At 42.3% G+C, this 23,817-nt stretch overlaps 1 protein-coding gene across 7 annotated transcripts in view; it reads right to left on the reverse strand.

The window, feature by feature from the left end:
• Positions 1–2,652: 2,652 nt before the first annotated feature.
• NUBPL (nucleotide binding protein like) overlaps positions 2,653–23,817 on the reverse strand; it is a 50,283-nt gene continuing 29,118 nt past the window's right edge. For all 7 annotated transcript variants that reach the window (XM_033143943.1, XM_033143924.1, XM_033143933.1 and 4 more), the window contains 5 exons: positions 20,126–20,219; positions 17,484–17,569; positions 9,733–9,853; positions 5,248–5,330; positions 2,653–3,333 (listed from right to left, as the gene is read on the reverse strand). In XM_033143943.1, the coding sequence (XP_032999834.1) occupies positions 3,271–3,333; positions 5,248–5,330; positions 9,733–9,853; positions 17,484–17,569; positions 20,126–20,219 (447 nt within the window). In that variant the 3' untranslated portion in view covers positions 2,653–3,270. The remainder of the gene's footprint in view (positions 3,334–5,247; positions 5,331–9,732; positions 9,854–17,483; positions 17,570–20,125; positions 20,220–23,817) is intronic.

Consider the following 23,817-nt stretch of genomic DNA (forward strand, 5'->3'; position numbering starts at 1 on the left):
GGAAAAGCAACTGATAAAACGTATAACTTACAAGAAAAGAGGAACAAACAGTAAACAGAGTAGAACTGATGTGTTCTCATTTGATTTTTCAAAATTACCATAACAGTGAGACACATCTGGATATCTTAAATGATATTTTGCTTCAAAAAATTGGAGACCACCTTTCATCACATCAAGTGACCACAGAGCAGGTTCCAAAAGTATGTAAAATACAATAAATCCATCCAACATATACCAGTGATTAAAAAGCAATTTAATCAATACCAGCAAGAGAATACTGAAATCAATGGGTCGGCAGTCAAAAAGGACTCTTCACACTGCTCAATGAAGTAGGAAGCTCCACCAGATGACCATGTTCTTCCACAATAACCTGTCTAATATGACAGCTCATCCTCGGATGCCTTCCCTATAAAGAGTGGTGTAAAATAGGGTTATGTTCTCAAGCCAACTCTTTGTGCATATTCTTCTCCTTGTTGCTTTCATATGCCTTCAGCGAGACTGAAGACAGTGCATAAATCCATTCAAGGAGCGACAGGGATCTGTTCAACCTGGCATGTCTCCATGCCAAGACAAAAGTGCAGCAGGTCCTTATCTGAGAGATGTTGTTTGCAGCGTTGACAGCACACTCCAAGGAAGATCTACAGAGTCTCATCAACAGTTTTGCCCAAACCTGCAGGGAGTTCGGCCTTACCATCAACCTGACAAAGACCAACACCCTGGGTCAGAACATCACCAGCACTCCAAGCATCAGCATTGGTGACCACACGCTTGAGATGCTAGACATTTTTTTCTACCTGGGCTCCACCAAAACCAACAACTTCTCCATCAATGCTGAGCATTTTGGCAAGGGAGCTGTAGCAACGGCTTGCCTCTCCAAAAGGGTATGGGAGAATGTGAGGCCAATGACCAATACCAAGAAGAAGGTCTACCAGGCTTGCGTACTGAGCACACCACTTTATGGTAGTGAGACATGGGGAACTTTTACCTGCCATGAATTATGCCTCCCACATGCGCTGCATCAGGAAGATTTGGAGCATCACATGCCAGGATGTGATGGCAACATTAACCCAACCATGTGGGAATCTCTTGCAGACAACTGCAATGTCTGGAGACTGTCAGGTTATGTATCCAAAGCAGGAACCAGAGAAGGAATGACCTCTGAGAGAAGCACAGAAAGAAGAAACGCCATGCTACACGTGCATCAGCTGCAACAAAACATGTCTCTCTCATATCGGTCTCTACAGCCACAGCTGGTGCTGTAACTCTCCAATGGTTTGTCTTCACCCCGGAAGGCACAATCTTCCATTGTCTCCTGAGACAGATGGGATGCCAAACAACTCTTACTAGTGTATTTCAAACAGAAGTCAACATGGCAACAATAGCATTCATACATGCATGCACAGGCTACCTTGATCCTGTTGTGGATAAAAGATGCAAGGATTTGTAAATCAGTATTGCTGATTTATATTGTTACTAAATTGCTGAAATTCCTTCTTTCTTGTTTAAACACAACACTAAAATTTGCAACACAAAAGTAAAGAAACGTTTCATGGATGCTCTAGGAAACTTTTAATCAAAGAATCAGTTTGCCAACGCTCAGTATAAACAAGAGGGAGAAGATCTGTGCCTTTGTCCTTCCAAGATGGAAACTTGAGAATGGTGCATCTGGATCCAGTCTCTCCAAAAGCCAATCAGTGCTATATAAAAGTCATCATAGTCAAGCTCAGTATAAAGGATGAATGGGAGGCACCTTGATCCTACAATATGAACCACTAAATAACTAAGTGGTGCTGAGAGATGCCCTCCTGCAATAAGGCCTCAGCACTATCTATCTAGCTTTCACTCCCTTGGGAAGCCTGCTTTGGAAAGCCTTGATAGAAAGCTTATTTCCCATTACCTATAGTATCATTACCACGTTTTATTTCAGATCCTGTGAATTCATAGGGAGACTGTATTTATTTGAATAGTATATACTGGAGAATAAAATGGCAGGAATTCAGTCTAAAATCAGACAGCTACTCACATAACTTTTTTCAGTAAAATTTTAGGCCTAACTTTTTGGACTAGCACAAGCTATCCCCAGATCTGCAAGGCAAGGGAAACAGATTTAGAGGGCATGCAGGGGGGGGGGTGAGAGCAGGGGTGGAGAATGTTCCACCACGAAGGATAAATTATTGTGCTGATGGAATGTTCACCTTAGCGCTATATTGAATACAACCCGTTGTCTTGCTTATTCTGTGTATGAGTCATTGTACGTTATCATTAGAACCTATATAACAGGAACAAATAGTGGCATGAACCAAAAAGATGTAGAATTGAATAGAGAGACACTAATACACCATTATGCACAAACACACTTTCAGTTTATGTAAGCCTAGATGCATTCATATTCAGTTCCCCCTCCCCCTGCTGTGACCAGCTCTATCAGCAGAAAATAATGATGCAAGACTTAAAGCAGTAGGAAATTCAGACAAAACCACGCCGTATGCAGTGATAAAAAAGGGCAATTAGATCTTTTGTTTATAGATTCAGGGCTATTATTTCCTAACGGGAAAATATTCATATATGCAACCATCAGTAATTAATTTTTATCACTTGTTTCCTCCTTTGGCAACCTGATCTCAGATGCATCTAATTTTAATGAAGAGCTTGTTGCTGATTTTTGGGTTTATTCAGGCTCAAAAAGACAAAGGAAATGGAGCAATTTCCCCAGACAATTACAATAAGAAAATTATCTTATGATCGAACATAAGCTGATAAGAGAATGCATAAAAAAGCCAGTTCTTGGGATTCTAAGTTAATTGTTTGACTGCTTATAAGTGAATCTTGGCTAATGATAACTCTTCAAAGCTGAGCATAATTATCTTACATTTCTAGTATCTTCATCTTTAATTCAGACACATGACAGAGAGAAACAAACTGACCACACATGCAGTGGTGCATTCTGATGTTTGTCAGTGTACCTACATAAAGGTGCTAAAATCTCTTTAAACATTTCTTCCTCTTCAAGACCAGGCCTACTGAAGGATGCACTAAAAATCCTGAGTTCCAAATACGAGTTCGGTCTTTGGTGCTTTTTGCTGCTAAAGCATGCTGAAAGTTTGCTTCAAATGTTTGATATGACAATTGCACTAAGTTGGTACTGACGTTTAATTTTCCAAGACAAAATAAAAGATAAGGCGTGTTCCATAATATATCATTTCTTCTGTCACATCCTACGCCACACTTGAAATGGTAGAGTTCTAGTCACAGAACCTCAAAAATATGGCTTTAAGTTGGAGAAACTGGAAGTCTTTTCACTATTTCAGCAGCAATCTTCAGATAGGCTTGGGCCTGTAAAAATATTTAAAAATGGCAATGTGTTTATCTCCTAGGTCAGAGTAAAACAGCATAAAATATTATATAAAACATGCAACAAACTGGCTGTCTGTCACCAGCAAACCAGCTCCCACCCCTTGGCTGAGCTGTTATGTAATGAAACGTTTAGACACTTTATAATTGTAAGAGAAAAAATGCACAACAGAATGTTGACAAATAATGCAGCTTCTGTGCCATGAAATTTCGGTTCAGCTGGATGGGATGGGGAGACCTTGCACTGGAAAGTACCAACTGCAACTCCTATATAGGATCATTAGCTATTGGGGGGGGGGGATCCCTGTAATGGAAAATAATTTGTGAGTTTTTCATAAGGTATTTCCCTTCTTGTTGCATCCTTCATCAGCAGGCAAGAAACAATCAAAACCACAACAAACCTGGATTCCACTTTTCGTAAACTTAACATGTACACACGCTGAACTTTTTCCTCCTACTCATATTCTTCCTAATGGGCTATTTACATGATTATAAAGCTGGATTGAACTGTTTGTGCCATCATTTCTAAGCAGCACAAGACGGATTGAAGTGAAACAAGGGAATTGTAATGGAGGGAAATGGAAAGGAGAAATTTACAGTTCTTATTTATCATTCTGAACTGTCTTCATATTAATAAACTATGTTCTCAGTTTAGAGATTTTTCTGTTCTTTTCGGTTTGAGGTTTCTAAATGGGATTTTCTATAGCTCATCTTTCTGCAAAGAAAGGCGTGCGTTTTCCTTAGCAAAGGAAAAAGTTGACAGCTTAACATTAACAATTTGCTGACCCATCAATTGGAGGCCAAAGGCCTGCTCTGTAGTGCAAAGAGAAATAAAACAGCCAAAAAATGGCAGAAATGCTCTCAAGATGTAACTAAAGAAGAACAGCGGACTGCAAAAGACCTCGGGGCCTCAACTTCAGAAATATCTCAGAGTTCCTAAGCACAGACAATATGACACAATAAATATCTTAATTTTCTATTTTAAAAGAATGCACAGGTAATATTATTTCCTTTGTTATAAACATGTTAAAAGTAACAACATAATTATTATTATTATTATTTTAAAAATGCACCTTGTTGGCTTTCTAATTAGACATTAGGACAGGAAGGCAGTGAGCAAATCCTTTTCACCCCACTTTGGAACATTTTGGGGGCATAAAATGGTAGCTGGATTGCACAGGGGTGCTCATCATGTTACAAATACCTCCAATTTCTAATGAAAATGTGCAGGTTTAATATTCCATTCATCATCAGATAAAACTGGGCCTTCAGCTATAATAATTTCTAATAATGTGAAAAGTGTTCTTCAAGGTCTATTTATTAAATCTTCTGAATTTTCCTTTTATTTCTTAGCATGGAAGGATCTTTCCGAGCACAATTCGAAGTGTTGGTGCTGACCTTTAAAGCCCTAAATGGCCTTGGCCCTGTATACCTGAAGGAGCGTCTTCACCCCCATCGTTCAGCCCGGACACGGAGGTCCAGCGCCGAGGGCCTTCTGGCGGTTCCCTCACTGTGAGAAATGAAGTTACAGGGAACCAGGGAAAGGGCCTTCTTGGTAGTGGCACCCGCCCTGTGGAATGCCTTCCCATCAGATGTCAAGGAAATAAACAACTATCTGACTTTTAGAATACATCTGAAGGTAGTCCTATTTAGGGAAGTTTTTAATGTTTTATGTTTTATTGTGTTTTTAATATTCTGCTGGGAGCTGCTCAGAGTGGCTGGGGAGACCCGGCCACATGGGCAGGGTTTAAGTAATAAATTATCTTAGCTGAATTGCTGTTCAAATCATGATCCATAAGCAAACAGGTATAAAGAGACAAGGGGACACATGCGCTGTAATAAGTAAGGCAGAAATGAACAAGATGAGATTTGTACGCAAACTCCATTAAAACTCACCACGTCACTCTGGGGCTGAGAGACCACAATAGGCTTGCCAGCATCAGATGTTTCTCTTATGTGGACATGTAGAGGAATGTCACCTGTATGAAGACCATAAATTGACATTTAAGCTCAATATTTTATACATGCGCTAAATTTTACTAGCACTGATGTTACTCATATTTCAGCGCGGTAAGTAGCAACACTTGAATGAAAATCAGCTGAAATACACACACTGCCAAAGTCATTCAAACTATTTGTTAAAGAAACACTATTCATAATTTTTTATTTTATTGCTAGACAGAACCCTGCCTTACAGTCTTCTACGGAAATGGAGAGTATTCTCCCTTTTTGTCTGCTGCAATCACCCGATGGGAACAAAAATTCATAGACGATGACCTATTTTAGGGTGACAAAGGAAAGCATGTCGGACTTCCATGCACCATTGGGCATTCTGTTTTCTTTCCAGTCTCCACTCTGGTCTGGAACCAAAAACGGGATTTGAAGTAATTTGTGCTGCAGTGCAGAATTCCGTGGCCCTGCTATACCAAAACTCAAGCTAAAAGGCCAGCCGAATGCATGCAGTGCCTAGCACTCACAGAACAGGTCCGCAGTAAAGTTTCCCAGCTTCCAGCTTGTTCACGCCCCACGTTATTTCTTTGGTACTGCAGTTCATTCCCTACTGATTTCCACAACTGTAACATCCTAATCAATATTCAACTACAGGCTTAAATATTTAATTGCCAAAATGAAAGGAAGTGTTATTGTTATTAGGAAACCACTGATTTAATTAAGTGCTTGTTACATATTCAATTAATTTCCCTTCCAACAGTTAACAACTGTGTATTGTGCTTTTCTAATCAGCAGGGGACCGCCACGGAAATAAAGAAAAATGGCACAATAACACACAGGATGGTCCCATCCTTTAAAAAAAAAATCTCTTGTGGAAAATTAAACTTTTTCAGATTCCAACAATGACAATTATTACGCAACGGCTGAATATAAATCAAATATATACAGTGGTACCCTGGGTTAAGAACTCAATTTGTTCTGGAGGTCCATTCTTAACCTGAAACTGTTCTTAACCTGAGGTACCACTTTAGCTAATGGGGACTCCCGCTGCCGCCGCACGATTTCTGTTCTCATCCTGAAGCAAAGTTCTTAACCCGAGGTACTACAGTGGTACCTCGGGTTAAGAACTTAACTCGTTTTGGAGGTCCATTCTTAAGCTGAAACTGTTCTTAACCTGAGGTACCACTTTAGCTAATGGGGCCTCCCGCTGCTGCTGCGCCGCCAGAGCACAATTTCTGTTCTTATCCTGAAGCAAAGTTCTTAACCTGGAGTGTTATTTCTGGGTTAGCAGAGTATGTAACCTGAAGCGTCTGTAACCTGAGGTACCACAATGGTAAGATGAGAATAGCTGTACAGAAAGCAATTTTAAGGGAGAAATCTGATGCTCCCTGCAAGGGTGATATGATGCTGTGGACTCAATGGGTGCAGAGGTCCATGGGTAAAGAGACTTCCTTGGTACTGGGGCAGAAAGCTACACTGCCATTATTCTTTAGCTGATGGTGCATTTTCCACAGCTACTGCAGCATCCCAGCCCAGAGCCATAACTCTGCCACCCATGAGACAAAAGCCTTGTTTGTCCCCTTGGTGTGATGAAAGGCTGGGCCTGAGGATCCAGCGGCTCAGTCCAAGTTCTCAAAAGTCAGTCACCCACGATTCTGCAGTGATTCTGCAGTGATTTGTCACAAATATTGGGCTTGGGCCTTAAATGAAAACAAGTTAAGGTAACCTGTGAGGGATGACCAATATTATACCTGATGTTTAAAACAAATTTAAAAAGCACACACTGCAGAAGCTGGATAAAATATTATTGATGTTGAAAGTTCATTCCTACATGTCTATAAATTGTTGTCTGTTTTTTTACACTTTACGAGGGGTTACTAACCATTATTTGGCCCAAGGACCGCATTCATCCTTGGCTACGCCACTGAGGTGGGGGGCTTATCAGTCATCTCACATCCCCACTTGCAGAGTCCTCTCCTCAACTTATATGTGCATATCAACTGAAGAGAAGGGGTTATTATCCTTTGCTTGCTTGTAAAAAGATCAAACTGATGACTAAGAAGGTGTGATTTAGATCCTTATCAAGGTGCTGGGCTGGTGGAGAAATTTAAACCTCTCTGTCCCAATGCAATGCTTGCTTTTTTTCTTTTTACCTTTTGCTACTGGTGTCAAAATCAGTGGTCTTGGGGAGCCAGAAGCATTAGATTGAGGATCCCACACACAAATCTCCTCTAGGGGCTTGGGGGAACCCCAGAAGGTATTTAGGGGGCACAGAGGGGAATCCTGTTGTGCAAGCAGAAACCAAGCCTTATGCGGAATGGTTGAGGGAGCTGGGTATGTTTAGCCTGGAAAAGAGAAGACAGAGAGGAGACAGAGAGGAGATATGATAGCCACCTTCAAATATCTGAAGGGCTGTCACATAGAAGATGGACCAAGCTTGTCTTCTCCTGCTCTAGAGGGTTTGACTTGAACCAATGGATTTAAGTTACAAGAAAGGAGATTCTGACTAAACATCAGGAAGAACTTTCTGACGGTAAGAGCTCTTGGACAGTGAAACAGTCTCCCTTGGGAGGTTGTGGACTCTCCTTCCTTGGAGGTTTTTAAGCAGAAGCATCTGTCATGGGTACTTTAGTTGCGATTCCTGCATTGCAGGGGGTTGGTACTAGATGACTCTTGAGGTCCATTCCAACTCTATAATTCAATGATTCAAAACCCTTGCACTGGTGGAACATGCTGCTCAGTGTTACTTTGGATACAATTGTGTTACATGACTCTCTGGCGTATCCAATGCAGATAACTCTACACTAATTATGTGCTCCAATATATAGGTGCATGTCAGAAGGACCATGAATCAACTCTAATTGCAGGAAGTTTTGCCACGGGAGGCTTCAGTACCAGCGATAGCTGAAACAAGATCCCAGACTCCAATCCTCATTACGCTTCCAGCAGACAGCCAAGCTAACCCAACTGTGTACTTTTAATTATGGATTTCCTTGCTCTGCTAGGTCTCTGTCAGCCCCTAATGCTTCTATGACAATTTTTTTAATGAAGTTCACTTCCTGGTTTTAAATGGATAATCTGTATGAACTGATATAATTATAGCACGGTGTGAAAATATAAATCATTAGCAGGCACAATTATCTCATTTACCAGCTTAATTGAGGTATGCCACATTTTACATTTCATTACCAACTTATACCTGAAACATTGCAGGCTTCAACACAGAAGAATGATTTTCATTGGGGACTGTTAATTATTTTCAGCATGGAGGGCCAGATTCTCCTGATCAAATTGCCCTCGTGGCTGCTCCACTCAGCCATAAATGCGTTGCTATCCTATGAGCTGAGAGAGCGACAGTCTGAAGGGGCTCCAGAGCAGAGCAAGGTGTCGAAAGAAAGCACAAGGTTGGGGAAAGGGGCCACGGCAGGCACAGCTACAGACCAGGGTTAAAGACAGAGGGGGGGCTGCGAGGTGAGAGGAGTCAGTGGACAGAGGATATATGGGGGAAGGGGTGGTGGTAGTGGTAGAAGTTTTTGAGAAAGAACAAGCCAAGGTGTGGGAAGAAAAATGTGTAGTTCCTCTTGCTAATGACACACCTGAGATTGAAATATGAAGGCTGCAGCCAGAGGTTAAGGCAACAGAAGCTGTTGCATTCGCATCGTGACCAGGAGGGCCATCCGAAACCACAAGATGGGCAGCAACAGGTAACGGCCTCGAATGGCAAAGTTCATCTAGGGAAGGTACAACTCAGAGCCTTGATCGGACAGTAGGGTAGAAAAAGGGCAGGTGGGGTTAAACCAACCCACTCTTACCTAAAGTTTTGCGTGTAAATCTGTTGGTCTGACTAAATTTCTTCATTGTGGAACCCCACCCCTCAGTCCTATCTTCCTGCATCTATCACTCACCCTGAACTAGGGTGAGGGATATGGAGCCATATGAACTGTTCCCTACAAATCCAACCATGTGGAGCCACCCTCGCAAGAAACCTGGCTGGGGAAGGTCTGTTCCACCCCAGCTGAAGAACTTGGAAGACCTGCTTCTCATCCAGCCGATAAGCCATCTTCTTTCAGGAAACAGAAGATCACTCCAACAACCTTCTTTCTCTCCCTTGCTTCCTCTTTTAAAGAGTCAGATGCTTTCTGAACACAATTTCATCAGAAAAAAGGTTCCTATGATGTGATACATGCAAGTCCAATCATATTAGCGCTGCACTTGGAAACACGTATGATGTGAATCAGTGGATGTGGAGGATCAAGGCCAAATAAATCATATTCTGCATTTCCTTCTATACAACACAGTAGTCCTGAACACACTGCCAGAAGTTGAGTGCCTGTAGTCGATTTATTTCAATAGGATTAAACAGCAATCAAATAACTATGGATTTAATTCTACTTCTTTCTTATCTAATACTTTCAATCACCACATTCTTACCTAAAACATCCAGACCAAGATCACAGGCTAGATTCCTCACACCATCAGTTCCAAAAATGTGAGTTTCGTGTTTGCATTTTGGACACTGGAAAAGGCTCATGTTTTGAACAAGTCCTAAGACCTGGCAAATAGAAAAACTCAGAAAGGTTAGAAAGAGGCTAAATAAAAAATAGAAAAGGTTAGTTTCTTCCAACTAGCCAACCTTACAGAAATAAATCCAGAAACTTACCAATTACTCATAAAAGAAAAGCTGTGCCCCCACTCTAGATGGTAGGGAAATTATTCTCATGTCTACATTTCACAATTTTGACATCATGAATAGGATAATGAAGCATGCTATAAAATATGTTGTGCAGGATTACTCTAACGAGCCCTGTCAGCAGAAGCCCTATTCAATGACTTCCACTTATGCACCAGGGATTTCTTCCCCCTCCTCTCCCCAAACCCCCCATTCCACCCCCATTGGCTGGGGGGGGGACTGGGGAAACACCCAGGGGTAGCACTGGTGCCATCTCTGGGGGACGTGGGTGCCTGGGCACCACCCACACAATTTCCACTGTGGGTGCCCCTGCGGTGGCAGGTGGCGGCAGAGCAATGCGCACACTGCTGGGAACCCACAATCTGGGGCCCAAATCAGCGCTTCTGCGGGGCTGTGCGCAGGGGGAGAAGAGAGGGGATTGTTCCATTTGGCAGGCTATTTATGTGGACAGAAGAACTGTCATAGCGCAACACAAAATTCCATCCATTACAATTATGTTTTTTGTACCCACCATTCTCTGAGCGGTAAGAAGATCCCAGGTAGGATCAGTGACTTTGGGAAGATTATAGTTCTGGTGAGTAGCTCTTCATTAACAATTTGCAGGTTGGGCAAGCAGAAAGAAAATTGGTAAGCAGCGTCCATTTCAAATCACTGCCCACTCAAAAGGAACAACAGCCATGGACCTTCTGGCAGTTCCCTCACTGTGAGAAGCCTAGTTACAGGGAACCAGGCAGAGGGCCTTCTCGGTAGTGGCGCCGGCCCTGTGGAATGCCCTCCCATCAGATGTCAAAGAGATAAACAACTACCTGACATTTAGAAGACATCTGAAGGCAGCCCTGTTTAGGGAAGTTTTTAATGACTGATGTTTTAATGTATTTTAATCTCTGTTGGAAGCCGCCCAGAGTGGCTGGGGAAACCCAGCCAGATGGACGGGGTACAAATAATAAATTACTACTACTACTACTACTACTACTACTACTACTACTACTACAGCTTCAAGCTCTGACGAGTCAGAGCTACTTTTTCTCAAATTCAAAACTGCCAACTTTCTAAGTCTCTCAGCTCCAACTCATGCCAAGCAAATGAGCTCAAAACCTCTGCAAAAAAGGTATGAGCTGAACAAACAGTGCAGTCCTATGCATGTACACTCAGAAGTACATCCCACTTTGTGCAATGAGGCTTATTCTCAAGTAGGTATGTTGAGAGCAACAGGCTAAATAAATAAGGAGGTCTGCTGCCTTGACTGCCAATTGAATCTGAACTCATTGTTAGTAGCCAAATTATTCCAAAGCTAAAGGAAAACTGTGAACACTCTCTGTAATATTATCTATGCCCTTAAAGCATCAGTTTCATTGGACCACTAACAAGGTGGGATGGAGAGAAGGGAGGAAAGAACTATGGTTTTCTATTCCCCCCATAGACGAGAAACATATTTAAAAATCAAACAACAGAAATAATGACATCTGGCATGATGTGGCAAATTACTGAAGGAAAATCTAATGCACATATATTAGATGTCACTTTAAAAGCTAAATGAACCGAGTTAACTTAGAAAACCTGTCAGGAAAGTTAGCAAAGCAGCATGTAACATCAATTCTTTCTTGTCTAATGAGGATGGGGGGAGGGGGGGGGAGAGAGACTAATTATATTTTATTCATCACTCAAACCACATTCTGCACACTAGAGTTTCTCTCCCCTTTGCCCAAGCCTAGAAAAACATTAGAATCGCCTCTCTTACCTGTGGTATTAAGCCTATTTATTATCAACAGATTTGAACTCAGTGTTTCAGATTTTATTTCTGAGGCTAACTTAAGAGTTTGGTGTAACATATACACCTAGCACATCTGTGCTATGCTTGCTAAATTCAAATACAGTCGTGCCTCGGAAGTTGAACAGAACCCGTTCCAGAAATCCGTTCAACTTCCGAAACATTTGGAAACCAAAGCGCGGCTTCTGATTGACTGCAGGAAGCTCCTGCAGCCAATTGGAAGCTGCGGAAGCCCTGTCGGACGTTCAGCTTCCAAAAGAACGTTCAAAAACCGGAACACTCACTTCTGGTTTTCGATCATTCGGGACTCCCAAGATCATTCAACACCCAAGGCATTCGGGAGCCAAGGTAGGACTGTATGAGGAATCCCCAAAAGTACATATGGTAATGAACCCCCTTCCAGAAGAAAACTCACCAAGCCCGATTATGGATACCTATTAAACTGGGTTGATTTTTGCACAGAGGACATTTGGATGTGCATACTATTCAGAGTGTGTGCAGCCGTAATACTGGAAGTTCACTGGGACGGAAGCCAGAATTCAAAAGAACTTACTGAAAGGCAATCTAGGGGTGCACATATGTATCTTCTGGAATGTTGCCTTTTGCAAACACTCATAAACCACAGGGTGGTGTCTGAGATCAAGAGTTGGGAACTCCCAGGGTGGTAATGGCTGGAGGAACCAATGCTGCCACTCAATGGGTTCATGGAGGGATAAAATTCTTGGTAACACCAGTAGAGCATCAAAGCCTGGAGGTAGCAGCCATTTTGTAGTGTTAAGTAAAAGCTTAAGAGTTGAGATGAAACTAACAATGGGTTGGAAACCACACAGCAATTTCATCACAGCAAAGGAGCTTCTGGGCCTGGCTATAAGATGAGAGGGGGAAGCTGACCTTTGTCACCACTGTTTTCCATAGCTTCTCCCTCTCCCTGTATCAGTTCAGTGTGTCTTAGCGCATAACAATTGAGGAAAAAGTACAACAAATATTATGTCTCTTCTCCTCTCATATATAAGCACAAATCTAATAGTAATACTTGGAGGCACAGTATAAATATTTAAAACACATATAGTCAACCTGGAAAACAAATGCAGACAAAATAACTGATTTTGGTATGCAGCACAAGATTAGGGCTGCAATTCTAGGCAGCAGTATGCATGAGCTGGGGAGAAGTGTGTGCATATCCAGAGGTGTTTTTGACAGTTTATGTTGCACTGGGCTGAATGAGCAAGCCGCTTTTCCATTGAAACCTAGCATTCACATTCAAGGCAATTGGCTGCTGTAAAAACTGTCAAACACACCTCTGTCCGTACAGACACTCACCTCCCCTGCCAGCATATAGGTTGACTACGGTTGCAGTCTGCGGTCACAGTTATGAGCATGGTTTGGCTCTTTTAATACAGCTATGAACCAGGCTCATTTGATCTTAATTTCTATGGTCTGGCCAACATCCATTTTTAAAGAGGCCCTAATTAGAAGTCAACACAGCAGTCTGTTCTTTTGTATAGTCTGTGTCTGTCACATATACAGCAGAACATCCCTCCTCCCTATTTCCATCTGGTACTCAGTCAGCCTTAACCGTCCCGTAAATGCTCTAGATCATGGTTTGCCAACCTTTGTGGGCCCCATGGGCACATTTGAAAACCATATGGGCACAACATGCCTGCCACAAATCTCCCCTCCCCAGCTGTAAACCCATCCACCCTGAAATCACCCCTAGCACCATGATTATGGTGAAAGAAGTATTCTGTTGACAATAGAAGGTTTGCTTCAAATATAATTTCATCAGGAAGATGGGACCTTAGGGGCACCGGGACCTGCGTTCATGGAAGACAATCTTACTTGGCCATGTGTGATCACCAAGAGAGAGAGAGCTACACTTCAGATATCCTGTCTGAGTATCATAATTGCAGGAAATCAGCTCAGCCGCAGTAAGAAGCTGAGTAGTTGTGGAACAATTTTCTTGCCTTTAGGAGCAGCTATGAAACCCATCTGTTTAGGAAGTCTTTGGCGAGCTGAAGGTGTTTATCTCTGAAATATTGTGTGAGTTTCCTTGAGCACAGGAGAGGTGGAAAAGAACTATTTCAAATAACCCAACCCTAAAAAAATTATCTGTAAGTTTTGCCCAGCTACTTCTTTAGGCAGGCTCTTCAGTTATTAGCCAGTTTGATGAGCTTTGAGCATGCAGCATGTTCCAAGCAATGCCAGGGGGCAGTCCGGAGAAACATGCTAGCTCTGCCCACCTCCACTTGTCGTTCCTGTCACCCTCAATTCATGGAGGGCAACTGTGCAAAGCAGAGAGCTGCCTGTATCTGTGAAGGCACCCCAAACGTGACAGAATGTACAGAGCGCCTCCACAGATATAGAAGGCTCACTGCTTCACGCAGTCACCTTCCTTGCACAAGTTGAGGGCAAAAATGGGGGAGGGGGAAGCAAAGCTAGCATTGCTCATCCCCACTGCCCACCTCATGCACTGGATAAATGAAGTTGAGGAGAGCTTATTTGACTGCATTTTCACCTGTGGCTTTAAAGTGCGGTGTTTTGGTTCTGCCATCATATTGAGGTTCAGGCAGAATATACAGTGTCGTATCAAACACGGGTAGGAAGTACAGTTGCAACGTATCATACACACAGGGGTTTGTTCCACAGGGTTGCATGTAGAACCAAAATTACCTTTTCCTTGGCTGGCAGGTGGGAGCCTGCCTTGTGTCTCTACTGCCTCCCCTCTCCCCAGCCAGCAGAAGGGAGGAGGAGTCAGGCAGGCAGAGGATGACAAAAGCAGAAGGGAGAAGCAGAGGGAGACAGAAGCAGAAGAAAAGGACTGGAATGGATCTGAAATGGAGTTGGTTATGTATATATGCTGCTGAAGCAAGCATAAGATGCAACTCAACTGCATCAAAGATAATATTATACTGATGCTAAATATCAAATGCCCAATGAGATATTTCAGCTCTGATTCCATATCAGATACTTAGTACATTCTCAGTATAAGCTACTTGTTTCAGGAGAAGACAAGTGAACTCCTTGGGCATAGCTCTAATTGAACCAGCACCATAGTTGCCAGAGTTTAATTATTATTTTTTAGATGAAACTATTTACAGAGATGATTGACACTATTCTTAATTAAGCTGAAGGGTACATCACGTGAAGAACAGTAAGTTCTTCAAGGTAGGCAATACTGCACTAGTGCAGGTTATCTATATTTTGTCATTAGGCCTGTGCCAAACGTTCACATAGGTAAAAATGTTCTTTTCAAGACCACCTCAATTCCCACCCACCCCAAATTCCTTGTTATGACCTGCTCAATCTGCTGCTACTTCCAACTCCTCCTTCCTCCTGGGAAGCCAGTGGTAGGAGCTGCCAGAGTGGGCACTGCCAACCCAAACTCACTGCCACTTGCACCCAGACACTCGTACTCTTGCCACACAAAGGCCACCTCCCCGTTGTCCCTTTCCCGCTGGAGAGCTCTAATGGTGAGGGCATGGTGGGTTTAAAGAAAGCCTTCTGAAGTTCCCCCTGCACTCTCAGATAGGTTTAGTAAGGAAAAAACCAACTCTGTGGCCAGCACTCCCAGAGCGGGGGGGACGGGGACACTCAACCCACGCCTCCGCCCTCCTCGCTTGTGGAAAATTGGAGCAGAACAAGGTACCTTGGTTCCTTTTTGCATTGCCACCATAACAAGACTGAGCATTCCAGAAGCAGGTAGGAGCACCCCAATCTGCTCTGATGTTCCCTGGGATAGCAATTGTTCTGTGCAGGTTTTGCCACTGCCAGTACAATGGATTTGGTGGGAAAGATACAGGTCTGCCACTCCTATGGAATACGGCGCCATGGCACTATACAGCTAATTTTGGCTCTTTGATGCTATCACGGAGGGCAAATATTGTAAGAATAAGGGCAATACTTCCTGTGCCAGCAAACATGTTTGAACCCTTTCATATAAAATTCTGGAGGTCGCCAGGGGTGTGGATAAAGTTTTTTTTTACACTGCCAAACATATTCACGGAAAAGCAGTACACTTCAGCTCTGTCCTATTTCTAATTTGTTTATCTGTCTTGAAACGCTTTCATCTTTAAATGAAACAGGCCTACCCCCCCCCCCAAAAAAAACCCAGCGGTGTGGAAATGACTGTAACTGACTTGTTAAATAGTATGTATACCAGCGATGTCCCGATAACTTTCAGCCAGTGCTATTTTATAATGAGACTTTTGTTCTGTTCTCAGGAACATCCTGCCCCAGATACAACATTCTATGAGTAATTCTGTAAGGAACTGCAGAAGATAAACAGCCTTTTTATGGTTTTTTTGTCTAAGCTGTGTCTTGATTAAGTACTAGCTGTGCAAGTATAACACACTGTGACATAACACATACCTCTTTTGATTTATTATTTACTTCTCCATATTTCACTGTGCTTTAAAGTATTACCATGTTTAACCATTAGCTTCATACTTAACCATCAGTGGTTCTTCCAATGAATACTACTGTCGTTCAGATTTTGTATGTTTCAAATCAAAATATGGGTTTGGTGGCAGTGAGAGGAGAAACATGTGGTAGAAACCCTCACGAACTCTGAAGACCAGATTAAAATATCTGAGCAAACTTCAGAATGGTGTCTTTCAAAAAAATATTTTCCTCTACCCATCTTTGCTGTCTGGGGGGGGGGGGGGGGAGAAGCTTTCGATTTGTTTGCTTATGAAGCACTGTAAAGTAACAATGTCGCTCTCAAGATCTGCATCAACTGGCACCTATTAGAGTCCTTCACTTTCAACTCCCCTTATTTGTTGCACAATGGCGTATGGCAGGTCTTGGAAGTGCCAGACCTAGGAGGTCCATGAGTTTGTATCCATCCTTGCTAGCCATGCAGCTAAAAGTTTAAATTCTCCGTATGGAAAGCTCATTCGTTCAAACTTCTCAAATATAGCTAAATAAGGGAAAACTGCATGTGTGTTATGTAGGAGTATAGCTGGCAACTTTCAGGTTAATTTGTACTGTAGTATATTTAGGATTACAAAGGCTGTATTTTAGTATAGCAAAGCAGTACACCCACAATTCACTTCTGAAATAATTTTGCTATCACCCTCAGAGCTCATCCGTTATTTATAGCATACAGTCAAGTTACTTCCCCCCCCCCAAAAAAGTATCAACAACTAGAACATATGAAAAACATAAATTTCTTAGAGAACAGGTAGTATCACCTTCTGTACTCTTAAGATACTACAGTATTATCTAAATGGCCACTATTATTCAAATGGCTTTGTGGGGGCGAGTCAAAAACCTGCTCCACAGATTGATCACAAATGGTCAGACACCATGCATCTAGTACCAATTGCTTTACAAAGGCAGAACAATTAGCCTTGTGGGTTTCCTTCAACTTTGAAGAAAAGTGATTTTACTTATAAGCAAAATTGTGACTTCCTTCAGTATATTTATACTGAAATCAGACCACCCATCCATAGCAGTTGGCAGTTTTTTCCAGACCCACGAGGGATCAAACTGGATACCTTTGGCATGCAAACCATGCACTCTCCCACTATTCCCTAAAGATGGAATTGCAGGCAAAAAAAAATCACCACCCCTTGGTTACAAGTTGACAGGGCCTCCAGGGGACAGATTGGGGGAGGGGGGGAATGCTTCGGTGACCCGTCTGGCCCCTGGACCACATATGCCCATCTTAAAACATACCCATTATTTAGAGGGATCAAACAACTTGCATTTGTAAAGGCTCACCGGCACATTCACTTTTTTGAACATCTCCGTTCCTTTGCGCGCATCCAGTAAAGCGATATCCTGAGGAGTGGACACCATCACAGCCCCTAGGGAAAGGAAATTGTTACAGCCAATATTGTCAAGAATGCTAGTATTGAGTTTAATTAGGCTGCTTCGTTCCACAGTAGACTGCCATGCGCAAACACATATTGAACTCTATTAAAGATTAATGGCGGCTTTGCTTGAGCAGAAAGTGCCTCCGTTCATGCAAATTGGGGAACCAGATATTCTGCAGCTCAATATGTCATTTCCCCTTCTGATCAAGGGCTTCTCCCAACCCTTCGGAAATGTTTTCATGGGTGGGAGGGAATCAGTGAAAATAAGGTGCCTCAACTTATGCAAGTGAAAGCACTTTCTACTACTGTATGGCAAAGCAGCCACTGAAAACAATGCCTTGAAATTACTACTTTGCCTCCATTAACTCAATTGCTTTCTTTTCACATGGTTAGCACTACAGTTGAAGTCCACAAGTTACTACAGGCATTTCAGGCAACTTCCAATTCTGGAACCTGCCTACACCTAACCAAACATATAAAAACCCACCATTATAGTTGAGATAAACATGATTTCCTACTTAGCAATTACTCCTTCCCTCCCACTCCCTAACAGTTCCCAACACATTTATTCATTCCTAGTAAAATATTCATAAATCAAATATGTGACAATCTCATTGAGGAACAGGATTCAAATTCTTCCCCCTTAAGCAGTATTGCCTCTGCAGGATTAATAGGATTGATAAGTATGAAATTATTTTGATCATTAAAATCAGCAAATGCGACTGAAATTCACTTGAGAAACAGCTCTGCTTAAGCAGAATGTATAATTTTTACCTAATCACTTTTCAGAGATGAACTACTTTAAGGATGATTGAATGAACAAGACGTTGCCTGGATTATGCTTTTTCTGACATGTACTGACACTGGCTCACATTTTCTCAACAATCTTGTATGTAGAAATTCGTTGCTTTGCCTTCAACATTATTCAATAAAAACCAACTTATGGCTAGTGTTATTTATACAGCCCTCCGCCAACAGCAAAAAGCCAGTTTACTGAAAACAGTTCAATTATTATAAGGCAAACAGAAAGAGACATCTAAGCCTACTTTAAAAGCTCTGCAATGCAGGATTCCTTCTGGCTATATCTAAATTGCCTCTTTGCAAACCAAGCCAGCCAGCTTCTGGTGTGAAGTGGTCTCTCCATAATAGTCTAGAGTATAATCAGTAATTTATCTTAATTCTTCTTTTTTTAGAGTAATTATATACATTTTTTCAACAAGATGTATAGGGAGTTGGGGGCCTTGGCAGGCTGAGCACGCTAGGTTGTCCATGGCTGCTACTTGGGGAGCACAGATATATCTCATACCTGAACACCTAGCTGCTACCCAGTGTTTGTATATGAATTGGAAACATTTACTGTTGTTTGCCAATTCACTTAAAATCATTGTTTCCAACTACACTTTACCAGGTGATTGCAAAACATGGTTCTTCACTTTGGACATCATAGTGCTTTACCAGCTGCACTGGCTCCTGGTGGAGTACTGGGTCAGGTTTAAGGTGCTGGTTTTGACCTTTAAAGCCCTATGGGGCCTAGGACCCTTGTACTTATGGGACCACCTCTCTGGGTATATCCCGCAGAGGACCCTAAGATCCATGAATAATAATAGCTTAAGGGTCCTGAGCCCTAAAGAAGCCAGATTATCCTCCACCTGGGCCAGGGCCTTTTCAGTGATGGCTCCAACCTGGTGGAATGCTCTGTCCAACGAGACTAGAGCCTTGCAGGACTTGATCTCCTTCCGCAGGGCCTCTATTCCGCCTGGCCTTCAACTTAGTCTGATCCTTCATTCCTTTTTCCCTTCCCTTTTTCTATGAAGAAACCCTTCTGAGAACCCACATTTAAACTCTTCCCTGGTCTCCTTGCTGGCCCTAGCAGGACTAAATTGTCCAGTTAGTCCTGGCGATGCTACATTTATGTTGTACTTTATGCTGTTTTTTAAGTCGTTTTTAATCAATGTTTTATATTTGTTGTTAGCCGCCCTGAGCCCAGTTTTTAAATCGGGAAGGGCGAGGTATAAATAAAATTTTATTATTATTATTATTATTATTATTATTATTATTATTATTATTAAAACTTTTATTCCCCCCTTCATCACTGAGCAATCTCAGACCAGGTCACAACAATAAAATACAACATTTGCTACTCAAGATCCCTTTTCCCATCACTCCTCCCACCCTCAAATCAAACTGCTCCTTAAATTCCAGAACCAAAATAATTTAAGATTTAAAGGGGAAATAGGAGGCATTTAATGCATGGCTAATTTTTCAACTCATGGGAATTAAGACCTTTCCTGATGAAGGGAGGCGGGCAGGCATTCTGAAAGGACAACACAGAGGGAAGAGACAAGCTGTGAAATGGCTCCACCACTCTGGATCCTTTTAGATGCCACCAAAAGTTAAGAAATTGTTACTGCCACTCAAAAAGCCTCTTGGCGCTTTTCATCTTTAATCACAACTAAAGCTGTAAGGAATATACCCCACTGAATTCTACAGCACTTACACCTGAGTAGACGCAGCTAGGCTTGCACTGCAAGTCCATTAAAAAGATACCTGCAATTGGGATATTCTGTGAGATTGACAGTTGTACATCTCCTGTCCCAGGTGGCATGTCAATTACTAGATAATCCAGCTGGTGCCAGTCAACCTAGAAAAGGCCACAGATGAAGCAGGAAAGAATGAATTTTAAATGTATGGGTCAAACATACTTATAGTCTAGCAGGTCTCTTAGCACCAGCACCACAGACCAAGGATCACCTGCTTATGTTACATATACTGTATATATGTTGTTGTTCAGTCGTGTCCGACTCTTCGTGACCCCATGGACCAGAGCACGCCAGGCACACCTATCCTTCACTGCCTCTCGCAGTTTGGCCAAACTCATGTTAGTAGCTTCGAGAACACTGTCCAACCATCTCATCCTCTGTCATCCCCTTCTCCTTGTGCCCTCCATCTTTCCCAACATCAGGGTCTTTTCTAGGGAGTCTTCTCTTCTCATGAGGTGGCCAAAGTACTGGAGCCTCAACTTCAGGATCTGTCCTTCTAGTGAGCACTCAGGGCTGATTTCTTTAAGAATGGATAGGTTTGATCTTCTTGCAGTCCATGGGACTCTCAAGAGTCTCCTCCAGCACCATAATTCAAAAGCATCAATTGTATATATAAATATATATAAATATAAAACCCTGTGCAGGTCACAGGGCAAGGGTTCAAAATCACTGGTCAGGGGGTGGAGTGTGAGGGTGAGGTGGGGAGATCCTGTCGGCTTCAAAGCTCCATCAGATGCTACCATTGACATAAAAGCCTAACAGATTAATACATATCTTAAGAAGTATATGAAGAAACTTAGTTGGTCTCTAAGGTGCTACTGGAAGGATTTATTTTTTATTTTATTTTTTTACTATGGCAGACCAACACAGCTACCTACCTGTAACTAGATTAATACAGGGGCATTCTAGCACTCTTGTTTCAAGCCAGTTGCCCCCTGTGCCAGTAGAAACCTTCCTCGGTAGTCGTGAGGTGCCGGCTCAACTACTGAGGCCAGATTACCACAGAGACCCAAGCAACTGAATATTTATTAATTTAAAATGCATATCAGAGAAATGAGTCAGGGGCACAAAGTAACCAACATGGTTTAATCTAGATTAATTGCTTGTGAAAGAACATTATGCCCATTTTATTAGCTTCCTGGAGTTCAAAGTGGTAGGGGACTGTCCTTAAAAAGAGTGACCTTTTGAAAGTTGATTGCCTGTTCTCTAAAACCTACAATTTGTTGTTCATTTATTTCAGACCAATCCATGCTTAATTACAAAGAGAAAAACATCATTTTATTTTTATGCTGCCTTTCCATCGTCAAAACCACAGTCAAAGTGGCTCACAACGTGGAAAAAAATATGTGATCGCAATCATAACAAAAGTAGCAATAAGTAATAAATAAATAATAATAATAACAAAATTGAACAATTTTCATATAAATCTTAAGATCTAAAATAAAGATGCAAAAATTGATATCAATAATAGCAACAACACCCCCTGCCCCAGACAACAAAAACCCCTAAACAATATCCCAGCCCAAGAGTCCATTCAGCAGCCTCAGCTTTTGTAGCTGGAGTCAATCAGGGCCCCGCCCTCCCAGCCAGGTGGGAAAAGGCCTGCAAGGCAGGGAGAAGGTCTTCCAATACTCAAGAGCCAAAACACAATAGTAAGCTCTAAGCATCATTCTGTGTTTGGGTGAAATGAGTAATGAATTAGCGAAAAACAGAAGCGTACACCAGAAGGGGCACAGGTAATGCAAAGCTGTGGCTGCAAGAGTAGACTCAAGAGTGTGCTCCCGATGGTTCCTTTGTTGAGGGAGCCTGAATTTGGTGCTTTACTCTGTTCCACTGCTTTCAGCAGGGAGTAAACACACGCAGGAGCTCGATTGCTTGAGTGTATCCCACCCCTTCCAAAAGCAGCACAACAAGATACCGTACACACAGGTCCCACTTACTGAGCTCAATGTATTCCCTGGAGATGGTTTATTAGGTGAGTGTTCACGTAACTAATCCACAATTTCCACTGATTCCTAAGGGAACATTTCTAATACAGTCATACCTTGGAAGTCGAACGGAATCCGTTCTGGAAGTCTGTTCGACTTCCAAAACATTCAGTAGCTCCTGCAACCAGTCAGAAGCTGCGGAAGCCCCGTCAGGCGTTCGGCTTCCAAAAATAGAACACAGAGTTTGGGAGCAAAAACATTTGACTTGCAAGGCGCTCGGGATCCAAGGTACAACTGTACATCATTTCTCCTATCTCCATCCCTCCCTCTCCCCCCCCTTCCATGGTTTCTTCCTGAAATGGCTGCAGCCAACCAGCAGAGCACAAACAAGTAAGGAAGTAAGGATGTGGGCAAACTCTGGGTGTGGTGTGTATAGCAAGGTTTGAGCAGTTATGTTTGGATAACTTGTTTTTTTTCACATAAGGAGAAGGTGGGTAGCAGGACCTGCGTGTTATACACCATATTCAAATAGCATTGAACACTCAAAGCTTAGTGTGCACTCACAATTGTTCCTCTGCAACCCAATCTGTGTCTTTCCTGCTTTGGGTGATGCAGCGGTGAGTGTGGCTTCCCTGAAATGGCCCCGTGGGCCAAATGGAGAAGCCCTGCAGCCTCATTAGGCCCATAGGCCAGAAGTGGCTAAAGTGTGGTCAAAAAGGGTAATGACGTCAGACATATTAAACTGATTGTACAAGAGTGGAGTCAATGAAATGAGCAACACCACTCCACGTAAAATGTCTTTTTCAGTGAATATGAACAGAATGAGGAATTGTGGAGAAAGAGTATTAAGAGGTTTACGGTGTACATTTCATAATCCAACGTTATTCAGAGCTTTGTATGGTTTACAAAAGTGACTGACTCACATTTATAGAATTTTTTGAGGCCATATGAATTGACCTTACTTATTTAATCTATCGCTAAGTGATATTGCAAAGTTATTTATGTTTGGAGAAGCTGATATCAACTTTTTTTTAAAAAAACCCAACCTACTTTTTAAAAAAGAACTAAGCCAAAGAAAGCTAGTAAAAAGCTACATAAAAGTCAAATGTGCTTTTGGGCAGTAGATTATGTCTGTATGTGCTGAAAAATTTGAGAGAGATTGTGTGCAATGCACAACGAAAAAGCTAGCCAAGTACCCAAGAACACTCTTCAGTATAAAATGGTGCTTAATAAGACCAGCAGGAACCCACCAGCTTTCCTTATTCAAGTATTCATTATATTATTATCCCATGCTTCCACAAAGGAACAGAAGATTGAAACTATTTTCCACCTCTTTATCTTCACAATGACTCCTGTCAGTCATTAAGAGAGGGGCAGCCTACCAAGGCTACCCACTGAACTTCACAACTTTAAATAGGGTGAATCTGCTATTTTGTATATTTATTTTGTTTATTGCATTTATATACTGTCCTTCATCCAAGGATCAGCGGTCCTGAAAGACCTACATTGGCTCCCAGTACGTTTCCGAGCACAATTCAAAGTGTTGGTGCCGACAATTAAAGCCCTAAACGGTTTCGCACCAGTATACAGAGCCAGTGTGGTGTAGTGGTTAAGAGTGGTGGACTCGTAATCTGGGGAACCAGGTTCACGTCTCCGCTCCTCCACATGCAGCTGCTGGGTGACCTTGGGCTAGTCACACTTCTCTGAAGTCTCTCAGCCCCACTCACCTCACAGAGTGTTTGTTGTGGGGGAGGTAGGGAAAGGAGAATGT

This window comes from Lacerta agilis, chromosome 1, assembly GCF_009819535.1.
Source record: "Lacerta agilis isolate rLacAgi1 chromosome 1, rLacAgi1.pri, whole genome shotgun sequence".
NCBI classification, from domain to species: Eukaryota; Metazoa; Chordata; class Lepidosauria; order Squamata; family Lacertidae; genus Lacerta; species Lacerta agilis.